The 10,968-nt window shown below is 38.2% G+C and overlaps 3 protein-coding genes and 1 long non-coding RNA gene across 6 annotated transcripts; 1 reads left to right on the forward strand and 3 right to left on the reverse strand.

The window, feature by feature from the left end:
- Nucleotides 1-360: 360 nt before the first annotated feature.
- Nucleotides 361-1,894, reverse strand: LOC130688132 (uncharacterized). Its single transcript, XR_009420659.1, has 5 exons — nucleotides 1,753-1,894; nucleotides 1,556-1,666; nucleotides 1,425-1,479; nucleotides 1,253-1,350; nucleotides 361-534 (listed from the first exon to the last, which is right to left on the reverse strand). It is a non-coding gene; the product is annotated as an uncharacterized LOC130688132 (long non-coding RNA).
- Nucleotides 1,895-2,821: 927 nt separating this feature from the next.
- LOC132087735 (uncharacterized) lies at nucleotides 2,822-5,181 on the reverse strand. The gene is made up of 4 exons (XM_059494797.1): nucleotides 4,628-5,181; nucleotides 3,250-3,360; nucleotides 3,067-3,172; nucleotides 2,822-2,939 (listed from the first exon to the last, which is right to left on the reverse strand). The coding sequence occupies exons 1-4, from the start codon at nucleotides 4,677-4,679 to the stop codon at nucleotides 2,822-2,824; spliced, it is 387 nt and encodes a 128-aa protein (XP_059350780.1). The 5' UTR covers nucleotides 4,680-5,181.
- Nucleotides 5,182-7,093: 1,912 nt separating this feature from the next.
- Nucleotides 7,094-10,183, forward strand: LOC130688133 (apoptosis-inducing factor 3-like). Of its 3 annotated transcripts, XM_057511120.2 has the most exons (13): nucleotides 7,094-7,284; nucleotides 7,352-7,512; nucleotides 7,617-7,725; nucleotides 7,788-7,897; nucleotides 7,971-8,033; nucleotides 8,141-8,323; nucleotides 8,434-8,600; nucleotides 8,698-8,822; nucleotides 8,887-8,989; nucleotides 9,056-9,176; nucleotides 9,278-9,522; nucleotides 9,587-9,728; nucleotides 9,786-10,183. In XM_057511120.2, the coding sequence occupies exons 2-13, from the start codon at nucleotides 7,383-7,385 to the stop codon at nucleotides 10,100-10,102; spliced, it is 1,815 nt and encodes a 604-aa protein (XP_057367103.1). In that variant the 5' UTR covers nucleotides 7,094-7,284; nucleotides 7,352-7,382; the 3' UTR covers nucleotides 10,103-10,183. The 3 variants fall into 3 exon arrangements, with proteins under 3 accessions (XP_057367103.1, XP_057367102.2, XP_059350369.1); XM_057511119.2 differs by lacking the exon at nucleotides 7,094-7,284 and having other exon boundaries at nucleotides 7,291-7,512; XM_059494386.1 differs by lacking the exon at nucleotides 7,094-7,284 and having other exon boundaries at nucleotides 7,291-7,512; nucleotides 7,623-7,725.
- On the reverse strand, nucleotides 10,128-10,753 carry LOC130688135 (uncharacterized). Its single transcript, XM_057511121.1, has 3 exons — nucleotides 10,594-10,753; nucleotides 10,415-10,526; nucleotides 10,128-10,337 (listed from the first exon to the last, which is right to left on the reverse strand). Exons 1-3 carry the CDS (start codon nucleotides 10,656-10,658, stop codon nucleotides 10,185-10,187), a joined length of 330 nt encoding a protein of 109 aa, XP_057367104.1. The 5' UTR covers nucleotides 10,659-10,753; the 3' UTR covers nucleotides 10,128-10,184.
- Nucleotides 10,754-10,968: the final 215 nt, after the last annotated feature.

Here is a 10,968-nt window from a genome sequence, read left to right on the forward strand (position 1 = left end):
TAAAAAAAGAATAAAAACTTAAAGCTATCATAGGGAAAATTGACGATATCTTCTCGAAGCTCGTTTGGTCGTCAACCGGTGGTTGTTTATATTGCTACGCAACAGGGGGTTGTGAAAAATCACGTCGTAATAACTATAAAAGAAGCGGCAGGCAAAGAAAACTGTTATACGTAATACATACCTTTAGCATGTTTACTTTCTGTTGAACGACCATCTCGTTATTGAAAATTATAGAAGACGGGAAGGAAGCATAGATTTTCTAAATTGCTTAACGTATAATAAATCTAACTCTAGTATAACTAGCTTAAGATTTTATTACCGGACATTTCAATAGCGGCTTCCGCCTGTCCATGGGGATTTTCGGCCCGGCAGGTGCTGATCCCCAAATCTGCGTCACGGACGCTCTTGAAGCGAACATTGCTTCGGCCAGTTAGACATAACCAGTGTTCCAATTCGATTCGAAGGAAGGACTTCTAGATGCTTTCTTTCACCTTCACCGTTTCCGACACCTTCAACTGACCGGAACCACGTCACCTTTACATTTCGTGCAAAAAAAAGAAAAAACAATATAAAAAGGTAAACACACAAAAGAAAACTGACTGTGCTAAATTGCTATTCTGAGACTAAAGATATATGATTTCCGGTAGCTGCCAAGTGAAACCCCATCGCCATAAAAAAGAACGTCTAGGAAACCAATAGTTGTTGACTTGTTTGTGGTATATACGGATTTACTACGAAAATATCTAATATCTTGTTCTTGTAAAAGTATTGGGCACCCACGCGTCATAATATAGGTAAACTTTTGGGTACATTGACTTTATTCCCCCCCCCTATGATTGTTAGGCTCTATGAAAAGTTAAGAAAGGGCTTTGGTTTATAGGGGCAGACCACCAGGAACCCTGCAAACTGCAAGGTAGGAAAACTAGTATTGACGGTGTGAACTTTTACGTAAAAAATACAGCCCGAAACCGTAGGCTGCTGAATCTAATGAAAAGGATATGCACAACTACGGATTCTAAATGGCATTGTCTATTAGCCTATACGGTCATTGGAATATTTTGTCCTGGATTTTGTTGTACCCACCTTACGCCCTTCTATCCCACTGCACATGAATCAAACAGAAAAAATATTATAAAAGTGATACAAATAGCGAGCTACTTGGAAAAGGTGTTCCTTCATGTATCATTTTGGTTGAGAATGGGGGGGTAAATTAAATCGACTATAATTGGATGAGCATGCTTTAAATTGTTACCTGAGCCGCTGGTTGAGCGTACACCGTGCACGCAAGCTCAGTCAGCGCTCCCAATCCTGTATGAACCCAAGTGTGTTCTACCGCAATCTCCGGAGCATCTTATTAACAATAATAAATATTCTTCGATTAATTACTAAATAGATCCAAAAATTTTAATTCAAATGATCCCTACGAGCAATCTCGACATTGAATGTAGCAGTTGCTGGGAGATCAACGCCGTTATCCGCCTGACACAAATAAATAAAAAAGAAAGACAAGTAAATGAGGCCCTTTATCTTTACCAGCATGAACAATAACAATTACCTCGCAAATGTAAGAGCCGGCATCCAGTCTGCGGGCACCAACGATCCGATGAACGCTGGATACCTTCTGGTAAACATCAACGATTGACTCTTCGGCGCTAAGCACTTTTCCCTTTCAAGTAGAATGGCATCGATTTAAATCATTTGGTTATGGTTATTACGATACTAAATGCTGATGAAATGAAGAAGAAATGTTACTTGATATTTCCATGTGACTGTAGGCAGAGGGCCGTCCGCTGGCCATGCAGGTAAGGTCTAAATCGCTACCTTCTTGTAGTTGGTAGTGGGGTGAGTTGCCACCGTGATGGAGTAGTTCCTCGATGGCAGCAGGAACTGCGGTCCGCCGAGCACCCAATCATTGAACCACAACCACCCGATAACAAGAGAGAAACAAGTGTACAATCATTAGATCTATAATTATAATCCTATATAGATGAGCACAAATTTAAAGTGATATAAAGCAGCACGATAAGACGTTGAAATAAAATGCCAATCTGATCCTTTATAGAATTGAACCTATGCCATTATTCCTCTCGGTTCCCTTAACTGATGTCATTACGTTGCTCGTGAATGTAATTGCTGTGCAGTTGTAAAACGGAATGAAGTACGTTTCTTGATCTACCGCAAAATTTCACGGTCCTTTACAATAAATAGCACAATCAAAAAAACGAGCCATCAATGATGTAATCGTGCTTTTCATGGATTCGCGTGAAAAAGTTCAAACAATGCCACTATAGCGTGGCAGGATTAAAGATAATCAGATAACAGATGCCGTCGCATGCCGGGGTAGTCTACCGTACATTCAGGAATAGCCTTCTGCGGTACAATTGATGGGAATTTGAGAAAGAAAAATATTTGGCCTATAGTAAACAGAAAAAGAGGTCATTCAGCTTTTAAAAAAATGGTAGACATGATGCCACTGAGCGTCATATCCGTTGGCATTAGCCAGACAGGCGACACAAGCTCACGGACGCACGACCCCACCCTTCCTCTCTTTCTTTTTTCTGCTGATGCCGAAGCGCTCAGGGTCGGTGGAAATCACCAAATTGGAATGAAAATAAAAATCTCAAGGCCCATCCTGCTCGCTGCGATTTCAATCATTCTAGTCAGCAATGTTCTTTTGTTAGCTACCTATTAGGCACATGTTTTTTTTTGGTCCAGTAGAATATGTCACATATTTGCCAAATGCGGTACCACCTTCGCAAAGGGATCCCGGCTATGTTTGCTAATTATGTTGCCACACCAGTGTGAAATAATTGTAATATAATTATGTAGTTACATTATACGGACCTTCAACTAGTACTGAGTATCTATTTTTACGTGGAGTGTGAGACTGGACGCTGCACGAGTAGTTTCCCTCGTCATCCTCGGCAACACGTTCAATGCTAAGAAGAAAGAACGTTACACGAGCATGACAGTGTGTACACAGGTTATTAAACGTAAATATGTTACTCGTGCAATACGGTCGAATGATATTTGCTTAGGTATAAAAAGGTATGCAAAATTACTCACAGGAGAGAGAAGTCACTCTGAATAATAAAACGAGATTGAAGGGCAGTCGAAGAACGGTCGGGCAGCAGAACGCCATTTTTACTCCAAGTGAAATACTCTAATATATCTGGTAAATGAAAGGGGGATTTAATAAAACGTACCAATTCAAATGTATTTGTAAGTAACGAAGAGATCGAAAATCACCTTCGGCATCTGGTGGACTGCAAGGCAATTTCAAATTCGTTCCGACTAGAACTACCCTTCTGTAGGTGTCGTCGACGTCATTCTCTGATGCTAGTATGGGCCCTGCATTTACTGTAAATAATAACGAAAAAGATATTAGTGCTTGAAAACTGTTGTATACATACAAGAGAGGGTTGATTATGTTTCATTCTACAAACAACAAAAGCAAAATGAAAAACTTTGACGATCATTCATGTGGATACAATTGCGTTTCATGGCAGCATTTCCCCAAATGCCCGCAACAAACACAAACATGTGAGTACGGCATGCAGCAGCTTTTACAGCTGTGTCAATTCGAGTTCCCCCGAATGGGCGTTGTCATTTTTTATACAGTATGTACCAATAGTTCACTTTAGTTTTGGGATCAGAATATGTGTGTGCGAAAGTATACACTCCATAGCTTGATTAGTAAATACTTAACGAGGAAGATTCAGAAGATCTCGACTATGGTAATCGCCGAATGGCGCAGTAAGCGTATTACGTATGTGACTCATGCACGTACTGAACTTGCTGATTTCTAGCGTCACACACTTGTTTAGATGTAACTTTTCGCCATTGTTCTTGTATCGTGGGAAATATTTTAAACTTATATCGGGTTTCTTGCTGACAATAATTTCAAAAGCTGCAGAATTATAAGGTTTTTGGTGTGGTTACGTAATGCTAAAAGTTGACATTGTTTTGGGGTTAACTCCCTGACAATTTCCACATAATGATACATTTCGGGAACTGAGAACACCGTAAAGATTTAGAAACTGTTAAACAAAATACAGAAAAAAAAGAAAGAAAAAAAAGAAAAGAACAATATACTAGAGCCTTCGTATGGTGCTATACACTGTAAAGGGCTAGTTTCAAGAGCGGAAACGCGCCTCATCCTTGATTCATGAGTAGGGGCCCTTCTTTCTGCCGATGCACTTCTGTGGGCTTATTTCTTTGACTCAGTATTATTCTCTCTCTTTGTGACCAAGACCACTGTCAATTGGTCGTGGTGGTATTCAACAGACGAGAAGTGAGACAAAGAGAACAAGATAAGAATGATCGGTTCGACGCCGCTAATGGTGACCCTTCTCCCCTGATTTCTCTCTATATAAATCTAATCCTCTTAATTGAAGGCGCCATGCTTGGCCTCTCTCTGATGTATCGTGCCCATAACATAATGTAATGTTGCCGAGCGGCGAGAATTAATGGAAGCCAATTCCAACTCTATCACAAAGTTCTCGAACGGCCTTAAAGAAACCAGATTTCTTCAAGTGACGCAATCTTCAACCAAGACAACTTCAAATAGCATCTCATTTGGACTAGAACAATGAAAATTAATACATCATACAAATGTGATACTTACCCAGTACTAGAAGCAGAACGCAGCTGAAGACGTAAGGATCAATGGAGAACATTGCGTAAAAACGAAGAGTTTTATCCAAAACACTGAACGGTTTTCGATGCACTTATTCTTGATGATGGTTTGCACTGTCGCACGTTGCACTCTCGTTGAACGGCCAAATGATGCCCCAAAAGAATGGCGTTCAATCTATGGACAGCATTGAAAGGAGGATGATTATGTATCACTACTTCCTCCGCCGTATGGACCAAATCCAAAAAAAAAAAGGGGGAAAGAAAACACACGAGTGCACGAAGTATGCAGAGCAAGTGTTCACTACTTGGTTAGAAGAGATAGAGTAATATGCTACCTCGCACGACAGTCGCCACTGTTGCAATGAATCAGTACTGGTGGCAGCAACCGGTCTTCTCCCTTTCCTGCTCACTCCCCATATACGAGTACGAGAGGTAGGTTTGAAAAGGGAAATGGGAGGAATTGAGAGAAGACGGGAATGACTCTATGGACAGAAAGTGATAGACCGGCTATCCCAATTATGATACGGCCGTCGCATCTACTCGTTTGCAACATCAGGCAGACGCCAATTTGCTGTTTTCGCCGTCTTTGATGAGTAACAACGGACCCTGAAATTGACAAAGTTTATGGTAAGCCGTTTGTTTTACGGGAGTATAGGTCCGGGTCAATAAATCAACGTATGGCAATCGAAAAAAAACTTATCAATTTCCACGAAAATCAGATTCTGAAAAAAAAAATTGTTATTAGATTTACATAGTGTTTTTGTAAAAATGTACAATTATTCGCTTTTTTCCCTGAAGGAAGAGAGAAATAGGCATTGGCAACCAACAATTGAATATAAAAATAAACAAAGTTAAGGCAAATTACCATTATTGCTCCGTGAAATTTCGGTTGGGTTTTCATCACAGAAATTGTTTGCCAATGGCCCTCTAGCGGGAAGTTTTCTATTGAAAAACCATGCTTCAAATTTTTCTTTCGTTCATCTCACTATACTATGGTCATCAAAACAGCTGGGATATTCTCGAATTTCCCAAGCCTTGCATTGACTCAGTAATAAATAATGCAATTGCAATATTTTCGTTTGGTAGCTCAGATCATTAGTTACCGAATTGTGTAAATCTTGGCCAACTTTGTACATGTTTTACCATAGAACAAATGTCTTTAAAACTGTTTCAATTTCTTCATTCTCCTCTACAATTCTTGAATTTGTCTTGTTTTGCAGCGCCATGGCGTTGACAACTATAGCCGAGCAAAATAGTAGAGACGTTAGTTTGGCCTCGTTGCGTTTAATTCGCACAAGTCTCAGATAAGACATGAAAAAAAAAAATATTTTCTGTCCTTCCTTGAAGAAATTTGCCCATGATGTGCAATGCTCATACTGCCAATGTGCGATTTCCTTTCTACATATTGAAGAATCACAAGACGCCAGATCTGTGGCACAGCTCCAACTGAAAGTAATGGCGGTACTTACCCGACGACCGGCTGAGTTGTCGTCCTGTCAATCATCAACTTCTTGTGATGCCAATCTAATGCATTTAAATGATACGTTCAAGGTTGTTGCAAATGTATGTGCGATAATTGCCTCTATTTTTCTGTTTAATGTGCATAAGGGTTTTAAAATTGTCTTTATTCTGATCTGAATTATCTGTAATGTATTTAAAAATACTGGGCAACATAGGATCGTATTGCCATCACTCTAATATTAGCATTATACATTATGTTAAATGAACCCTTTGGGAATGCGTGGTAAGGTTGCTTACACTTGTTTAGCTCTTTCAGTGAGTGATGGTGTTCAGTTCGTCGAAATAAATGTCTTTTAAAAGTAAACTATATGAACGAAACCATCGAAATTTACCTTCTAAAAGCTACTGGTGGAGAACTAGGGATACTGATCAATTAAAACATTGAAGAAAAGTCATGAAGTCCTGATAGAAAACTGATAAATTTCAAAATGGGCTTCAGCCAAAAAAGGATGTGTCGGACAGCCATTATTAATAAGTAAGAATTGACAACGTTGGCAACACCTGTAAGATACGGTTCAGTTTAATTAGGCTTCCCATTTGCAGAAGGCTATATATTTTAAACCGTGACAACAGAACCCTTGCAATCCGCGGTGGAAATTGGTAGGCTAAAGTATGAAACAAAAAAGCACTTACAGCTAAAGCCAAAGTACGGCATGACACAGGTAACTTTCCTCAACGAATGATTTCCAGATATTATTAAATGAAATATTATCCAGAAACACCCTGTTTTGCTTTTAGCCGAAAAAAATGTTAATAATGGTAAGTGATTAATTCATCCTTATTCGTTTTGTGCGAAGTTAACTAACCTCAAAAGGTAAAATCATTTGCCACAATTAGGCTAATGATGGTTCACATTCCGCACGGAGTTACTAGTTTTAGTCGAAAAAGTTTTATTTTCGCGTTTTAGGCAACATTCCCTTCATTGGGTGCGTCAGCTTGACAATAGTACGTTATTGTGATGAATTCACCTTATAATATTGAATTTTGGAATCTTCCATGGTTGTTGACGACATACGTAGTACGCACAATCACGATTTAAAAAATCGTACAGCACCATCTTTGTTCCTTAGTCGATTGATGATTGGTCAGTGATAACAGGGAAATCGATGATAGCTGTGTGTATAGGTATATAAATTCTGTTGAGTTATTGTTATCATACACTGAGTCGTGTAGTGAGTGCAATTACTATTAGGCTTGTGTCGGTTTTGATCGTAACGGGAAAAATGGGCATAAATTGTACGAAAAGCCCGAAAGTAAAACCTCAACATAAAAATCAACAGGTAGAAAGTGGGACACCAGCTGCTCAGTCTGGTTCACTTCCTAGAGAAGCTGATTCTGAAAGAAAACCAACAGGTAATCTCTATGCTTGGATCTATATATAACTTTTTCTTTATTCTCATAGATTGTGTGAAACAAATTTTCCAGTGAATGATTATGTGATTGTTGGATTTTCAAAGATACAGGAAAAGATGCCAAAGAAAATTCTAAACCAACATTGGAGGGTGATGAGGATGAAGAAATTAAAGAATACATGCTATGCCAGTCTGAAGATTTACATGAAAATGAGTAAAAAAAAGAATATGTACAGTCAGTCCATAATTTTTTTCACTTTTGTTTCTTGGTTTCAGGATGAAAGTGTTTGAAGCTGGTGAAAAGCAAGTATTAGTTGTGAAGGAAAATGGGAAGGTTTATGCAATGGGGGCAAAATGCACCCATTTTGGTGCCCCATTGAATTCAGGTTGTGTGTTTACAAAGTAATTTGATCTGTAATGATGGCTTCTGACATACTACATTTTTAAAACAATAAATAGGCATATTTTGTAAAGGAAAAGTTTATTGCCCTTGGCATGGGGCATGCTTTAACTCCAAAACAGGTATAGGCATATCATATTTTGTTTTGTTGTTTTGCCACATATTGAATTCAAAAATGCATTTTTCCTACCATTTTGATGGTTTGTTATGTGAATGGTGACAACATTAGGTGACATTGAAGAATTCCCAGCTTTGGATCCCATACCTGTGTATCCTGTTAATATTGATCCAACTACCAATGAGGTTAAAGTCACTTTAAGAAACAATAGCCACCTTAACAGTCAGGGTGCAACAAAGACACTCTGTAAGGCTTCTGAAGACAACAATAAAATGGTTGTCATTATTGGATCAGGTAGAAGCTTGATCAATATATTTGCCTTCATATTAATTCTTTTTTACTGTTTCACCAAGCCAAGAGAAACTTATGAGGCATAACAAAATAAAATATTTTTTAAAAAATAGGTGCGGCTGGTCATAGTTGTGCCGAAACCCTCAGACAAGAAGGATTCAGCGGAAGAGTTATTATCGTGACTAAGGATGAAGCTCTACCTTATGATCGTACCAAGCTGAGCAAAGCAATGAATTTGGAAGCAAATAAGCTTTCTTTGAGATCCCATGAATATTATTCGGTACTAATATTATTACTTTTTTTTTTTTTTTTACGTTTTACGCAAATTTTGAATTAGACACTGTTTTGATTAAAGAAAAATAATTTTACATTTCTAGAAAGGCGATATCGAATTCGTCCTTAACGTCAGCGTTCAAGGCGTGGACGTGGAAGCTAAATCAGTACTTCTAAGCAATGGTGACATTTTAAAATATACTTATTTGGTTATTGCGACTGGAGGAAGGTAATTAGTTCAATCTGAAGTTTATTGTACTGTCTCAGGGTCTAAATCCAACAATCCTTAACAGACCAAGGCCTATACCCTGCCCAGGAACCCATCTAGGAAATATTTTTCTACTTAGGACACCTAACGATGCAAACCAAATCGACGCATTTGCAAACAATAAAGAAGTATTTAAAAAAATTGAAGTAAGCTGTAACGTATTTTCCATATACCATTATTTTATTTACGACCAGGTTCATGTCGTGATTGTCGGAACGTCCTTTATCGGAATGGAGGTTGCTGCTTATCTAGTAGACAAAGCAGCGTCTGTCACGGTGGTGGGAAGGAGTTCCACTCCATTTATTCATGTTTTCGGTAATTAAATGATTAATGCCAGTACGGTTACGTAATTAAAATGTATAATGTTAAATTAAGTAATTTTCCGTTTTATCTCTCCAAAATATGTTGAAATTCAGGACCGTTGATTGGTAAGAGACTGCAACAGTTCCATGAAGAGAAAGGTGTTAAGTTCATAATGGATGCTGAAGTGGGGGAACTGCTCGGAAATGAGGAAGGCAACTTAACGGAAGTGTGTCTGACATCCGGTCGCGTTTTAAAGGCTGATATACTTGTTGCTGGACTAGGAGTTTTACCCAGTACAGATTTCCTACGAGATTCTGAAATTATTCTCGATAGTAGAGGATTCGTACCAGTTGACGAAGTATAGTTCCTTATTTGCTCGGTGCAATCTCTATCTAGATCTTGACGAGAAATTTTTCTTTTAGCGCTTGAGAACCAATTGTTCGGATGTTTATGCTGTCGGCGATATTGCGTCGTTTCCTTTGCGAGCAAAAGAAGAGTGTGACGCTAGAAAACTCGTAAATATTGGTCATTGGCAGATGGCGCTTCATCATGGCCGTACTGCAGGTAATGCGACATCCGATAACGACTGTTGAAATTTTTCTCATTTAATGTGTTTCACAGCGCTCACTATTTTGGGGCTATCGCAACCCATAAACGAAACAACGGTCCCTTTTTTCTGGTCGTCTATGTTCGGAAAAAGCGTGCGCTATTGTGGCTACGCACCAGATTTTGATGATGTAATAGTGCATGGTGACATAGATAACCTTAAATTTGCCGCTTTTCTTTGCGATAAGGAAACAGTACTAGCTGTTGTTACTATGAACTGTGATCCGTTGGCAATCCAGTTTGCTGCTTTGTTAAGACAGCAGAAAAGTCTACTGAAGTCGGAAGTTATCAATGATCCACAAAGCTGGACAACCATGTTACAGGAACCATGAATTAATTCAATTGAGAATTTTAAAATTATTTGAAAAAAATTTTATGTTTTATTCACTAAATACAAATGACATTGATGTTGATTCAATCCCATTTATTTGTAACAATTAGTGCACCTCCAAGGTGCTCCTCAAGAGTTACATGTGGTCGGTAAGGCCTTGCTTGCTTTTCTTTTACTTTTTCAGTTAGCCACTTCTCATGTTTTCCCAACTCCCTTGAAAATCCCTTTTCTTCTTCCTGGAAGTATAGTTGAAATTAATAAACATAATCTACGACTCTAAAATTAAAAATTGATAAATAAGCATGGTTCCTACATGTGTTAAAAAGGAGTGTCTCAGATAAAACATGTTTTGCTCTTCAATGGCAAACCTTTTTCGTAATCTTTCCGCATTCTCTTCGTTATGCTTGTATACCATTCGATGTTTCCTACCAGAGTAAGACAAGTTATTGTAGTGCACATTTTTCTTCGCGAGGTAATCAAGGGTTCTATTACCCGGTCCAGATGTTCCCAGGAGGTAATTTTTTTCTGAAGCCACACAGTATGCTTGATAATCGCATTTTACTATTGTACCAATATTCGTAAATTTATCAAGTAAAAAATTCGAATAATTTGAAAGTATTCCAATAACAATGATGTAATCGATCGACTATAAGCAAGTCTAAGGCACTATCCGTTCTTCTGCTAAGAGGAACGCAGTTGCCGACACATAATCATATACCCACAAACTTAAAATGTTTTATTGTTCAGTGTTACATTTTGTAATAAATATTTTTTAAACAAAAATTAAGTTTTTCATAATCCTTTTGTCTTATCGAATTTTTTTTTTTCACAAAGCCTATTGCGCAACACTATAAGTTTCATAACAAA

Source organism: Daphnia carinata, chromosome 3 (assembly GCF_022539665.2).
Source record: "Daphnia carinata strain CSIRO-1 chromosome 3, CSIRO_AGI_Dcar_HiC_V3, whole genome shotgun sequence".
In the NCBI taxonomy this organism is placed as follows: domain Eukaryota; kingdom Metazoa; phylum Arthropoda; class Branchiopoda; order Diplostraca; family Daphniidae; genus Daphnia; species Daphnia carinata.